Genomic DNA, 14,975 nt, shown 5'->3' with positions numbered 1-14,975 from the left:
GAGGTCTTAAGCGAAAGCAGACAAATGCACACATCACTACGCCAGCAGAAGAGAATACTTGACCTACATTATTAAAAATAAAAAAACTTCTCACAAATAGATTCGCCCTTTATTAGACTGGTACAAGAAGGCTGGCTCAGCAGGTAGGACACTCCCTCCCATCCTGATGACCTGAATTCAGTCCCGAGACCCGCACCTACTATTCTCACAAACTCCTCTTATTTCCACGTGTGTACCATGGCATGCCTACACCCACGTAGGCACAGATGCACACTAAATTAATGAATGTAATGAGGAAATAAAGTGTTACACCAACCTGTGTTACTTACTACTATAACTGATGATGGTGCTAGGCAAACATGTGAGGCCTTAGAATCAGAAGATTCCCGAATTAAATTCTATTTCTCCCATTTACCAACTGTTGGCTTTGAGCTGTTTGCTTTCCTTTCCTAGCTGACCCTGCTTGTCCACCGATAATACCATTATACATGGGTTTGATAACATATACTTCACGGGGTTTCTGTCAAGATGAACTGAAATGGTGTATATTAAATGTTAGCTACATACTAGTTATTCAAACAATAGCAGCAGTTATGGAGAAAACAGAAACTTTTGTAAAGTGTAAATTATATCGCAATCCTGTTCAACTTAGCCCTTCTTCCCTTAAAGCAGTGGTTCTCACCCTCCTAATGCTGCAGCCCTTGGACACAGTTCCTCATGCTGTGGTGACCCCCACCATAACATTGCTCTCATTGCTACTCTACAGCTGTTACTGTTATGTGTAGTAATATGGGCGGTGGCGAGGCTGCGTCCCCAACACCCAGCCGCCTGCCCGGCTAGTTTATGCCCCGAAATAATTACACAGACACTGTATTCATTTAAACACCGCTTGGCTCATTTCTACCTAGCCTCTTCTAGGCTAACTCTCACACCTGGACTAGCCCATTTCTTATCATCTGTATAGCACCGGTCTTACCGGGAAGATTCTAGCCTAAGTCCATCCTGGGTCGGAGCTTCATAGCGTGCGTCTTCCCTGGAGCAGGTAGCATGGCGTCTCTCTCTGAGGTGTCTGCTCCGGAGAGGAGAGCTGTCGAGTCTGACCTCACTTCCTCTTCCTCCCAGCGTTCTGTTCTGTTTACTCCTCCCACCTATCTCCTAACCAATGAGAGCCAAGCAGTTTCTTTTTATTTAACCAATGACCTTCCTCCATCAGTTATGAATCTTAATGTAAATAGTTTTGGAGACAGAAGTTTGCCAAAGGGGCCATGACCCACAGGTTGGGAACTACTGCCTTAAAGCAATATAAATTCTCAGCTGACTGTAGCAGCTGCTCATTTCCTTCTGTCCAGGTGTCTGCAGAATTTTGTCCCTTCTGTAGTTAAGCATGGAGAACGCTGCAGTGAAACTGCTAAGGTGCCTGTAGCTCCCTTGACTGGACGGGGCATTTCCTTCTGTAACCCACATGCTCAGCACTGTGCCTGGTCAGGAAAAACTGCAAAATGACTGAGGGAGTCATGAAGATGAAGTCTGTGTCCTGCCTTGGAATCTCTCCTCATGAACGGAAACTGTCTGGTGGTATATGATGACACAGAAGCACACAGACAGAAGCTCATTCCTTTACCCAGGAACTATTCAAAATATAAGGAGCACCCAGACTTGGGAGAAGAAACACTGGGTAAATAACCCTGAGTTGAGGCTGCTGTTTTGCTCTGCAGATTACAGGGGGGACACTAAAACAATGGTGTGTAAAATGGCTGCATACTAAGCACCTAGGAAGGACCTGGAGTTGAGGATGCAGAGACCCTGGGCCCCTCCTCAGTTCTAAAGAGTCAGAAGCTCTACACTTTTACCAATTCTAGGTTAAATACTTGCTCTGCTGCACCAAGGTTTGAGATGGGAATTTGAGATGGGAACACAAAAGTCCAGAAACTCAGTCATTTCCCTTCCGGCCCATGCTCTGGCTCTCACTCTCTGTGCCCTTACAGAGCAGACATCATTCTCACCTACGACACCATGATTCCTTAAACTCCATAAAAGTCTTCTTCTGAGCATGTCACTTAAGTAATCTCAGCTCCCTCCCCCAGCACACGCCATTCTTAACAATGACTTTCCAGCCACAAAACAGAATTCAACCTTGCCCATTTGAATAGTTCCCAGCTGATAAAAACTATATTTGACATTTAAAAACTACATTAACATTTGTAATCCTGGATTGAAAGTAGGCCAACTGAGTGTGTTTTTATATATCACAGATGGCAGACAACAGCAAAGGAAGTCCTGAAGGAATAAAGACAACTGCAGGTACCAGACAACAGTCTGTACTACCTATGGGGTGTGCTCAGGTGAGGGTGGCCTAGAGACTGAGGGAGTCCCCAACCCATGACAGGAAAGTATGCCCACCCCTGACATTGCCTGAAGCACCAAGACCCAAAGGCTGGATGACCAGGAGACCTAGGTCAGAAACAAACACGGCTGGAGGCAAAAATAAAATAAAATAATAAAAAGTCCCTGAAATGATCCCTAACAATATTCTGCTACACTCATAGATTGGTGGCTAGCCAACTGTCATCAGAGAGGCTTCCTCCAGCAAGGGATGGAAACAGATGCAGACTCAGCTAAACATTAGGAGGAGCTCGAGGGATCCTCATAGAGACTGCGCTGACAGCCAGGGAACCTACGTGGATGGACCTATGCCATCGGCAAGTATGTTACAGTCCTGTAGCTCGGTCCTCTGTGGGACTCCTAACAGTGGGAGGAGGGCTGTCTCCCACTCTTCTGCTGGCTTTTGGGAGCCTATTCCTCATACTGGGTCTCCTTGCCCAGTCTTAATTCATGGGGAAACAACTAGTCTTACTGCAACTTGACTTGCTATATTTTGCTGATATCCATGGAAGGCCAGCCCTTTCTGGAACAGAAACAGAGGAGTGGGTTGGGGGTGGGGACAAGGCGGGTACTGGAAGAAAAGGAAAAAGAGGAAACTGCAGTCGGGATACAAAATTAATTAATTAACTATTAATTAATTAAAAAATCAATATGGTAAGAGCTTCAAAAAAAAAGAAAGAAAGACAAACAGGGCTACCAATGTGAGAGGAGAGGAGCCTATAATCCAGTGAGGGATAGGAGTTAAGTACACCAAGTACCTTCCCCCAACTAATCTAAAGAACAAGTTAAAACGAGGCGAGCATATAGGGAATGACAGCCTCTGAGGCAGAAAGGAACAGTATGAATGAAAGCTAGGACAACAGGGATATATGCCGATGTTCGGAAAACAAAAATCTGGAAAAGCTGAAACATAAATGTCTGGGAGAAGGGTCAAGAGATGAGGCAAAAGACCCAGGCAGGTTCAGCATAGAGACAAGAGGCAGAGCTCAGTGTGGGGGGCACCCAAGTCCAGATACTCTGGGACAGTCAAGCTGGATACTCAGAAGGCCAAAAGGACAGAAGAGAGTAGAGCTGAGAAGGGAGGTCTGGGTGGGGCACACAAACGTAGGAATATTCACATTTGAATTTAAGTGTAACTATATACATAAGCCTTACTTTTCTTTTACTTAACTTACTATTTGTATTAATTTTTGAGACACCCATACTATATATTCGGAACATACTCACTCACAGCTCCTCCCCCTTACTCTTCCAGTTCTACCCCTCACCACTTCCTCCCCTTTCTTATCTTAGCTCTTGCTGATATACTCATGAGAGAGGGGCCATCCACTGGAGCCTGGTCAACATAAAACTGACTCTCCTTCCCCCACATGCCATCGACTATCAACAGCTTCTCTGCTAGGAGTGCAGAAGCATGAGCTCCCTCCTCTCCATGTGGGAATGCCGCCTGGTGTACAGACAACCTCAGCTGCTGTCCGCTTGTGAGTGACAGAGAGTGCTGCCGGCCCTCTGTTTTCACTCGGCTCCTTCAAGTCTCTGACTCTCAGAATCTTTCCACCCTCTCTTCCTTGAAGGGTATGTGTGCAAGAGACAGAAGTCCCAAGTCTTCTTTGTTGTTGTTGTTGTTTTGTTTTGTTATTTCAAGACAGAGTTTCTCTGTGAAACAGTCCTGGCTGTCCTGGAACTCACTCTGTAGACCAGGATGGCCGTGAACTCACAGAGATCTGCCTGCCTCTGCCTCCTGAGTGCTGGGATTAAAGGCCTGTGCTATTACTGCCCTGTGCCTTACACTTCTTATGGACAAAAGGAACCATGGCATTTTTGATAGTGCTATTTTCCCAAATGCGTTTATACTTTTTCAACACTATCCTCTGGGCAGAACAATTTCCACCTTCGGAAGGTCAGCTGTGCCATTTGCAAAACATCATCCAACTGGGCTTGCTGAACAATGGCATTCCTCAATAGGAGGAGAAGGGGGAATGTCATGGAACCCACACCTGAGTATTCAACTACTCCTTCCAACCAGGTATTGCCTTAATGGCACAGGCTCTTGGGGTATCAGGGAGAGGCTAAAGGACAAAAGCCAGAGAAGCTTAGGGAAAGGGGGCTTCATCCATTCAACTACGAGGAAACTATCATTCATGCTAGGGAGAAGTTTTCTGGGGAGGATGCTTAGGAATCACCCCATTCATGTCAATAAGCCACACCCATGCTTTGTAAATATGCCCAATGAACTCATTTGTTTCCTAGGGGGTCTTAGTGCAGTTAAACCTTGGTTTTTCACTGGGACCTTAGAAGCACAGAGTGGCAGATGCTGTGTAGTCAACCCCAGAGTATATATACATTGTTATAAAATCAGTGATGAGGAGGAAATGCTGCCCCACAAAGCACACCCCTTGTGTCCTGACCTGTAGAACAGCATGGTATGCTCGAGTCATATACGCAAGCCAGGCCTGTGGAAGAAAGAGTGCACGGTGCCATTCTGACGGCTGGACATGGACCTGTGGGAAAGACGGACAGAAGCATGTTAGACTATACAGAAGTCAGAATGAAATGACCACACCAGTTCTTCTTTCCTTTGTTTAAGTGGTTTGTTCTCTAAAGCAAATCGAGTTAGCTAAGGACAGAAACCACGACTGATATCTTTTCAATATTCCCAGTTGAACAGAATTTGGAATCTTGTAGAGACAAAAATAAAAGAAGCCTGGAATTTTCTAAATTAAAGCAAATGAAACCCTGCAATAATAACAAGTTAAGATGTATTTGGTTTTTTTTCAAAGTAGGCAACGTGTTTTATTTTGTCTCATTTCTAATTTTTATAATAATTTTTATTGTCTGATAATATAACATAATTATATTTGCCTCTTATCCCTTCCTCTTAAACCCTTCCCATATACTACTTTCTCTCAAATTAGTACCTACTTTTCTTTAATTTTTGTTATATATACGCACTTTTTCCTAAATACATAAGTACAATCTGCTCAGTCCATATAACGTTATCTGTATGTATGACCACTTGGTAATAGATACCAATTGATTGCCTAAACAAGTCCTGAGCAAGGATGACTATACCAATGGACTTCCTAAAATTGAAGGGGGAAGCTCATGGGTCCTCAGCAAGGATAAAGAACTATAAGTGGGACAAAAGTTAAGATGTATTTGTAATACAAATCCTTCTCTGAAAAGCAGGGGAAAAGGCTATAAAACCTCTTGCCAAAGACAGGGAGCAGAGTACTGTCTAACAACCCCCTAGTAATATTAAATAAAAATAAATATTACTCATATCTTGGACTTCAAATCTGACCACTTCTGAATAAACATAAACTTCCAACAGAAACCACACTGTGTAGAAACCATGGTGGAAAAAGCATGCAGATGAGACGGCACACACTAAGTGTAGTGCTGGACAGCTGCCCTCTCATGGTTTGTGGGTATGCAAGAGAAAAATGGTATGTGTCAACAGTGCGATCTCCTGAGCAGAGCCCAGACGAAGCATGTGGCTTGGACAGTCGTTTCTGTTTCTCCCTATTAGTGCACAGCATTGCAACACATCTTCCCAGAGTCTGTGCTTGTTCAAGATGCCTCAAGAGAAACAGCTACAGTGTGTCATAGCTCATGCATCCCTAAACTCATCAATCACGCTTTCACCCATGTTTCCAAACTCTTACCCACCTCCCTACAGATGAGAAAGAGAGAGGTTTGAATATAATTATGAGAGAATTACAGTAACTGCTGCTTCAGAACAGTTCCCAGTATCCTGAGAGTATTTTCAAGTGCCTTTTGACAGGCGAGATAGCACAGCTGAATACAGCCAGTTGTCATGGCCTCTGGGTATGCTACATTCCCATCCTAGTGAGAGCCTACTATGCAAGGTTCTGTGGATGACGAGGACTATCAAGCACTCCACAAGAACCTTACTGCTGGCAGGAGAGCCAGAAATGCAGCCTGCACAGAGAGACTGTGAAGACTCCATAGGACACGGGACAGACAAGAACAATGGGATTAATTCTGACTTTTACCAATCACTTCTGGTGTCACTGCTGTTTTTTCAAACGTTAGATATTTAAACAGCATAAGATAGATACTGAGATCGTGAAGTGAACTGGAAAAAAATTATAAAGACGTTTTTCTGACTGAGTATTTATGCTGCAAAGTTCTATAGTTTTGTCAGTGTGTTAACCAACAAAAGGAATGAGCCCTCCAGTCCCTGTTTGTTCTTAGACTATCCAGAAAGCAAACAATATGCTAGGCCACATATCCAGCCAGGAAGGAGGCCCTCAGTTTTCATCCTTGTTCTCTGTTTCCAAATGCTTTTCATTTTTTTCCTAAGAATTATATTCTCTAATCATAATGCAATATTATCATTAGCCCCTATTTCAATGACCAGAATCAATAGAAACAACATTCAAATAATGTAACCTGAAATTGTCTTACTTAAAAAATAAAAAATATTTTCAAATTCTCCTGCCACATAATCCATGTGTATCACTGTACTGAGAGCTCATGTCGGCCCCAGCACACTGACACAGAAAGAACACTGAATCCTTTGCAAAGACGTAGTCTCAATTTCTTCTTAGTGCTGAGTTTGAAATGGGAACGGATTCTAGGAAAAATACGAATGTAAAAGAACAAATGGAATGGTGAGGTTAAAAAAAGAAACCCCTTGGAACGAGGCTATCAGCAGAAGACCCAACTAATCCTGTGGCTCAGGCCACACTGAGAGTATCAGTATCAGATCTCATTGGCCTAGATTCCAACCTGATGCTCCACGTTCTACGGAATTATATCTCCATCTTACTGTGCCCTGGGATAAGCCCTGGAACAAGTAGACATCTTTAAAATCACTCTTGAGTGTTCCCTCAGTACAGAGACTTCGGGAAACAGTGTGCTGATAACCAGGCCCTTTTTATTTGTGTCTCCAGGCCAAAAGGCTTTCCATAACCTTTAGGAAGCTATTTCAATCCAATATGTAGTTATTGAACTGCCAATTTTTGAGGCTGAAGTTGTTAGCCTGGAAAATAAACTCCATCAGCATTTGTGAAGTATGAAAATTATGTCTAATTTGCTAGACCCGTGAGAAATCTTCAGAAAACCTAGTCAACAAAATAGCAAATAATCATGAAGTTGCAAACCTAGTTACCCAGCAGTTGAGAATGCAGGGTGAGTAACCATTGTTTCACTGAGTTTTAATAAACACGAGAAACTTAGATTTTCCTATAACTAGCCCTACATACTCTTATAGTAACAACTGTGTGAGAGACTGCTTGGGCACACAGGTCCTCTGTCTTCAGAGTCACAGGAAAGTCTCCACATGTATAAAGCGGTAAGTATGATGAAACATCATTTATGCAACTGAAAAAGGAGCCAGACAAACTTGCAAAGGGAAGAAGCAAGCTAAAGAAATAAGAGTGAGGGCCGGAGCATGCTCCAAGGCTAGCAGAGTGCTCGTGGTAGATCTCACTGGGAGGGTCAAGTCTGAGTGAAAATTTCCCAATTGTGAGGATATGCATGCTAAAGGGAATGCAGAAAGGTTCAGCTACTGGGAAAGTTTGATGGTTCCTCAGAATACTAAACATAAGCAATACCATATGACTACACAGTTCTACTTCTAGATAGAGTCCACAATTAATTCAAACAAGAATTTGTAAATAAAAGTCCATACCAGGATGTTCACAATAGCAAAACAATAAAATGAAATGAAATAAAATAACCTAATAACCATCCATGGATCAATAAGCTATATTAGCCAAATAAAGTCCTATTGCATGCTGAAAGGATAATCTGTAGATAAACCCTGAACACATACCAAGCCAAGAGGAGGCAGACACAAAAGATCACATTATAGGATTCCACCTATATGCAATAACCAGAATGGGCAAACCAGTGAAGACAGAAAGCAGATCAGTGGTCGCTGGCAGTGGAGAGTAAGACAGAGAGAGAAGACAGGAAAAGTGGGAAGGGACTGTTTAATGGGAACATGGCTCATTAGGAAGTGTTTAAAATATTCTTGAGCAACAGAAAGGGAAGGGTTGTACAACACTGTTGCCTGTTAAGAGGCAGTGAATTTTAAACTGTAGCATGGCTAACACACGCTCTGACTGTCATTTCAGTACAAAGCAAACCAACAACAACAAAACCAGAAAACATCCCAAAGGCCATATACAGGCACGGGGCTGACCTGTGTGCCAGAATAGCTAGAGTGGATAAGCTGAGAACAAGGAACACACAAAGGAAAGCCCTGGTGGACCACAAGGGGACCCGGGAGTCCAGACTCCTCTAGGTCTCTCTTCACAACATGCTTTCATTCTTAGTTAAAGAGGAGCCATTTCCATTCTCAAGTGTTGAGAGGAACCAGGAGGTCTCATTACTGCTGACCACCGAGCTGAAAACAGACAGACAAAGCTCAGAGCAGTAAAGTCTTGCAGAGGTTTCCACAGTCATCCAGTAAGAGAAAACAAACTGAAAGCACTGTGCCCCTGACGCTGTAGAGTAATGGCTCCCACTCAGCTACGCCATTTGCCACCCCACTTCTGATACCATGTTAAACATCTGAGTCAGAAAATCAAGATGACTTGCCTAGACACAGAGAGGAAAATTGCTGGGACTTGGAGTCAGCTCTTGGTCACTGTAGTTGATCCCTTGTGCACTGTAAGCTCTAATTTTAATTAGATGAAGACAGAAAAAGGAAACAATAGTTAGGTGAAGGTGACAGATTTGATTATGACGAGTAAGAAGGCCCCTTTTAGGATGCTAGGCTAATTCTCACCTTGAGTGATGCTGCTTACGGAAGTATGTGTACCTGCCAAAATGCACAGAGTATATACTAACATATCAAGTTAAAGCTCAATAAAAATATAGTTTGCATCTATTAACACATTACAGGGTATCTCATAAATATGAATAACAATATGCACAATTTTTTATATTTTAATGTATCAGTTAAATTATTTTTAATTAAAAAAATCAGAAGTAGTTTAAAACCATGGTTTTTAGAACATGTTTTTCAGACTCTCACCCTCAACCACTTCTTACACTCAGCTGGCTGGTTTATCATTCATAACTCACTCTCATTTATCCTTCCTGTCTCTGTCAATACAATCTATCAACATCCATGTTATCAAGGTTTGAAACTTAGAGGTCTTCCTGACTCAACAATCAAGCCAACTTCTGAAATGCAAGTTACTCCCAGGTGACTATAAACCACCTATCCGACCTTCAGTACCCTCAAATCATTCCTCGCTAACCCATCACTCACAAATGGTGCTACCTCTGCTGTATTAACTCAGAACTTTTTTTTTTTTGCAAAACATTTAACTATTAATAACAAACATAATGCAAGCATTTTATACTACTTAATGTCACTACACTAAACACAACAATGGAGAAGAATAAAGGTATTTGACTTCAGCTGCTACATGGGATACAAAGGAATACCAACCCTAACACTCATTCTCCCTACATTCCCAGAAGAAAAAGCATTTCCACTTCATGTTAGAGACCATAGAAGACACTCATTGCACCACTGTTCATAATCATGATTAGGAGGCTTCAACTTCCTGTCATTAGTAATCCTGTTGCCACAAAGTAACTTTCTGCCATCTCTATCCACTGATAAACAGTGAGAAAGGAGGAGTTAAAATGATACCTACTTCAAGTGCAAAGCCCTTATTTCTTTGTAAGTGGTTCCCAACATTCAATATTCCCCCACACCCCACCCCGCTCTCCCCAGCACCTCTTCCCCCATCATTGTCTCTCCACCCTGTTTCCCATCAGGATAACATTAGCCTGAAAGCTGACAATTCAATCGCATCTCAAGCAACCATTTACTCTGTTATTTAATAGAAGGGGAAACCCAGTTACCATAACAACTCACATCCACATGGTAATTATGGAGTATCTAAAGCACGGCAAACCGTACTTTTCACAGTATTTGCTAGGGAGAATCTGTAAGAGGCACAGATATAATTTCTCCCCACTATTATTCACAATTTCATCTAGTTGTTCACATTGCATAAATGTGAACACTATCTTTAAAGACATATTTCTAAGACAAAGGAGCAATTGTAGGAAAAGATGAGGCTGCACTTCTTATATTTCAAACAACTGGCTACGTATTATCTAAGTTGGGACAGCTTGGAGGAAAAATTAAAGAATTAGGAGAAGCAAAGTTAATTTCTAGTGCACAAAAAAAAATCCAACAGTGGTCATTTAAGGAGGTTAAAAAATGTATAAACAATGATTTATTTCAGAGTACATATTTCCAGTAAAGATGAATAAAGTTTCTCTAAAACGAAAGTGGAAAACAGCTCATTACTTAATGGTAAGCATAAACACGGCTGGGTGGCACTGTCAGGATCAGGAACATCTGTATCACCAAGAAGTAATTAAATGTGACTGCCATTCTCCTCCCAGGATAAGCCACCATTGCCCAGTTTAGATGAGAATGTCAAGTCAAAGCAGGAAATGCCAAAAGATGATGAGACTGCCAGCAAATTCCAGGGAAGGAAACTGTCGCTCACCCTCAGCTTACTCCTGGAAGGAGAAAGCCATTGCCCAAAGGGCTGGAGGTATCCATCAGGGCACGGTGCTTAGAGAAGCCTACAAGATGGGCAGGGACTACTGATAGAACCCAGTTCAAAAGATTAAAAAAAAAAAGCACTTTAGTTTTTACCCAAATCTAAGGAGATGGTAGTCACATGGAACTGAATCAGATGTGGAGCTGTAATTCTTGAATAAGTATAATAGATAGCGGAATATCACTTTTTAAAAAGGCGGATAATAAGGGGCAATTTGTCAGAGATGACTTTACATAAATAGCTCACTGTGGCATTGAAAAGTCTTAGTTTTGCTAACACATGGTTCTCGAGAAGTATTAATACAGTATTATATATGAAAAGCACAACAAATATGAAAATACCACTTCCAGTCTAGTACATAAGGGGCTTACAACTCACTATTCATCCCAACAAGCACAATTACCAAACTGATACACACATCAGCTCTCTGAGGCCTGCTAGGGAAATATATAGGAGAGCAAAGTACAGCTGGACAGAGAATCACGCAAACACTGAGAATCACAACTTACTGAAACAGTAACCAGGAAGCAGGCACCTACATGCTATGAGAAATCCAGTAGGAAAACCCAGATAGGACCTAGTCAGAGAAGAGCTAGACAATCGGTGGATCAGAGTCTTCACTCATGAGAGGACCACACGCCTTTGTATATTCTACCTAGAAGACGTTGGCCAAATTTTCACAGTGAAAACAAAGGAAAAATCACCCCACATATATAACATGTGGGAAGGGAAACAAATCATTCTGAGATATGCCATCAGAGAAGCCTTACTTAACTAGGTTATTAAGTTACATTGTGAGACTTACTACGCAGCCTAAGCACCACATGTGAACCTGCAATTCCCCTCCTCCAGCCTCCAAAGTACTGAGATTACAAGCATATTCCAATAAGCCTGGCTCCTAACAGGGTGTTATGAGAGCCTAACTAACATGGAGGGAAGGAGATATATAACTCCAAAGTCTTTTTAATCCTTCCATGTTGAAAAGGCATACATAAATTCTGCCTGCTCTAGGCTACCTTTCTTTACAGCAGTAGAAGGAATTGAAAAACGTGTGAAACTTATAGTCATACCCATTAAAAAACAGACCTAATTATACAATTAAAGAATGATTCCACATCACTACAATCCCCTTACCACTTACCACTAAATGATTAAAGGTCTATTTATTTCAATTCCTTTTTCATCACATCCAGTTATCAGGAAAAGAACAAAGCCCATTAAAAGGCAAAACTCAGTTACAATAAATGGAGCAGAAACAGGAATTAGAGGCAAACAGTGAGGACTATCAGAATTCTCAGACCGGGGATTTTAAACAAGTTACTAATGCGCGACGGCTGTGATGGGCACGCAGACAGCGCGTGGGAACAGTGGACAAAGTCCTACGGCAGAACCAGAAGGAAACTCCAAGGAGCAAAAGACCCGCTGCAAGAGAAATGGAAAAAAGCCTGTAGTGGCTTTAAAAGACTTGCCTCAAATAAAGATAGAATATCTGAGCTTGAGGATATATCAAGAGACCACCGAATCTTTAAAGCAAAGAGAAAACAACAACAGAATGTCTACATTCTGTAGAAAAGGTTACCAAACATGCAATATACATGATCAACACTAAGGCCTGATCAAGAGAATAAAATCTGCAGGGTCTAGGTAGAGACCTAACATTCAGGTTGGGCTAGTCAAATGACCCAGTGAGGGGATCACCCCTCAGAAAGGCAATACCATCCCTTGGAAGGTGGGGTCACCACATGCAATATTATAGAGCTGGGCAGAATAAATAAACCCTTCCCAGGACCCCTACCCTAGAACAGTCTCCTACAGAGATTAAAAACAGAGCATTAGAGTGGCAGGACCACATGGAAGGGAAGTCTGTTGATCGTTAGGGAAAAAAGAAACAGAAAAAGATACAAAAAGCACCGTGGCAAGGTAAAGGCCTCAAGGCCACAGCTCCAGTGAGTGGCTGCAAGCTTAGTCCTACCTCTTAAGAGTTTTCAGAACCTCCCCACATAATGCCATTCCCAGGGGAATAAGTGTTCAACAGATGAATCTAAAGGAGATATTTCTTACTAAAACCTAATATATTCCAAAGACAGAGACAGGGATTAGGCTTATTTACAATTATAAGGTACTAATACCACATGAGAACTGGTAACGTGTCACTTGGAAGTGCCCACTGTCAACTTTAAGGCAATCAGAAAGAAAGAGTAAAATTAAAAAGCACAGCTGTTAGGCTAACAAGAAAGAAAATAGAATCACATAAAACTTCCAAGAGTACAGAGCAAAATTGGAAGAACATAAATAAAGAGAAAAGTACAACACTATAATAGATATTAACTAAGCCATATTAATAATTGCTCTGAGTCAATGTTCTATATGAACTAATTAAAATACAATGGTGAAAGCCAAACAAAAACCAACATCCAGCTATATATCTTCTATAAAAATACAACTTTAAATACAATGACACACATAAAGTGAGTGTGGATGAAGATACCAGAATAATACTGATAAATTAGGTGTGCATATGTTGATTTCAGGTAAGGCAGGCTTCACAACAAGAAATATGCTAAGAATAAAGGGAACATCACATCAAAATAAAGGGTGAATTCCCCCAAAAGATAATAATTCTTTAAGTGTATCTACTAACAAAGCATTAAAAAAATGACAAAACCCTAAAGAGAGCAGAGTCAACTGTTGTGGATAGGGACTTCAATGCCTCTCTATTCTAGGTGGAAACACACAGCAAGCACAGAAGAGGAAGCACACAATGGAACTCAATATCACCAGTCAACCGGCCATAACTGACATCTGTTATTTCTTCCAGTAACTGCTGGCTATACAGTCTTTTAAATCTAACATGGACTTACCAAGAAAGACCACATTTTAAACAATAAAGCACACACAATTAAATTTGAAAGAATAAAACACGTGATATTCATCCCCATACCTCAGTGGAAACCAGCTAGCAATCAACAACAAAACATGACTAGCAAATCTCCAAAAGCTTGGGAACCAAGTGGACAAATTATTACCACATTACAAACAAATAGAAGAGAAATTTTTTAATAAGATTTTGACAAATAAAAATTAAAAATAAAAAAGCAGGGCAGTGGTGGCATACAGCTTTAATCTCAGCACTCAGGAGGCAGAGGCAGGAAAATTTCAGAGCTCAAGGCCAGCTTAGTTTACAATGGAAGTGCCTGTACAGCCAGGTTATACAGAGAAACCTTGTCTCAAAAAAAAAAAGAAAGAAAGAAAGAAAGAAAGAAAGAAAGAAAGAAAGAAAGAAAGAAAGAAAGAAAGAAAAAACAAGGAAGGAAAGAAAAAACAAACATATGAAATTTTGTAGGATGTAATAAAGCAATGATGAGAGGAAAATTTAGTGCAATGCATATATGTGTTGGAAAAGATGCAAGACCTAAAATTAAATATCTAAGCTTACACTTTAGGAATGTAAAAAATGAATGAATGAACAAATCAAAACCACAAATTAAATATAAAATAATAAAAATTAGGCAGCAGCAGGTAGATTTCTGTGAGGTCAGGGCAAGCCTGATCTACATAGAAGAGAAATCACTGAAATCAAAATCTAGAAGCTTTCTTTTTTTTCTTCTTTACTACACTTTGTTTTGAACTGGGTGATGCATTTTCCCTACCCCTATTCTTTCCTCCCTTTTCACTTCCACCCTCACCTCCCGCCCCAGTTTACTCGGGAGAACTTGACTTTCTCTCCTTCCTAGTCGGAAACACAATCAACAAGCAAAACAGCAGCCTACAGCATGGGAAAGGATCTTTACCAACCCCATGTCTGACAGAGGACTGATCTCCAAAATAAACAAAGAACTCAAGAAACTAGACATCAAAAGAACAAATTATCCAAAAAAAGGGGGGGGGAGGTACAGACCTAAACAGAGAACTCTCAAGAGAGGAATATCAAATGGCTGAAAGACATTTAAGGAAATGCTCAACATCCTTAGCCATCAGGGAAATGCAAAGCAAAACAACTCCAATATATCATCTTAC

The 14,975-nt window shown here is 41.2% G+C and overlaps 1 protein-coding gene across 1 annotated transcript in view; it reads right to left on the bottom strand.

Moving 5' to 3' along the window:
• Positions 1-14,975, bottom strand: part of Focad (focadhesin) — a 289,636-nt gene that overhangs the window by 75,455 nt on the left and 199,206 nt on the right. Inside the window, exon 22 of the mRNA XM_075946771.1 lies at positions 4,791-4,883. Within this exon, the coding sequence (XP_075802886.1) occupies positions 4,791-4,883 (93 nt within the window). The remainder of the gene's footprint in view (positions 1-4,790; positions 4,884-14,975) is intronic.

This window comes from Microtus pennsylvanicus, chromosome 13 (genome assembly GCF_037038515.1).
Source record: "Microtus pennsylvanicus isolate mMicPen1 chromosome 13, mMicPen1.hap1, whole genome shotgun sequence".
Classification (NCBI taxonomy): Eukaryota; Metazoa; Chordata; class Mammalia; order Rodentia; family Cricetidae; genus Microtus; species Microtus pennsylvanicus.
This window is presented reverse-complemented; position numbering and strand designations above follow the sequence as displayed.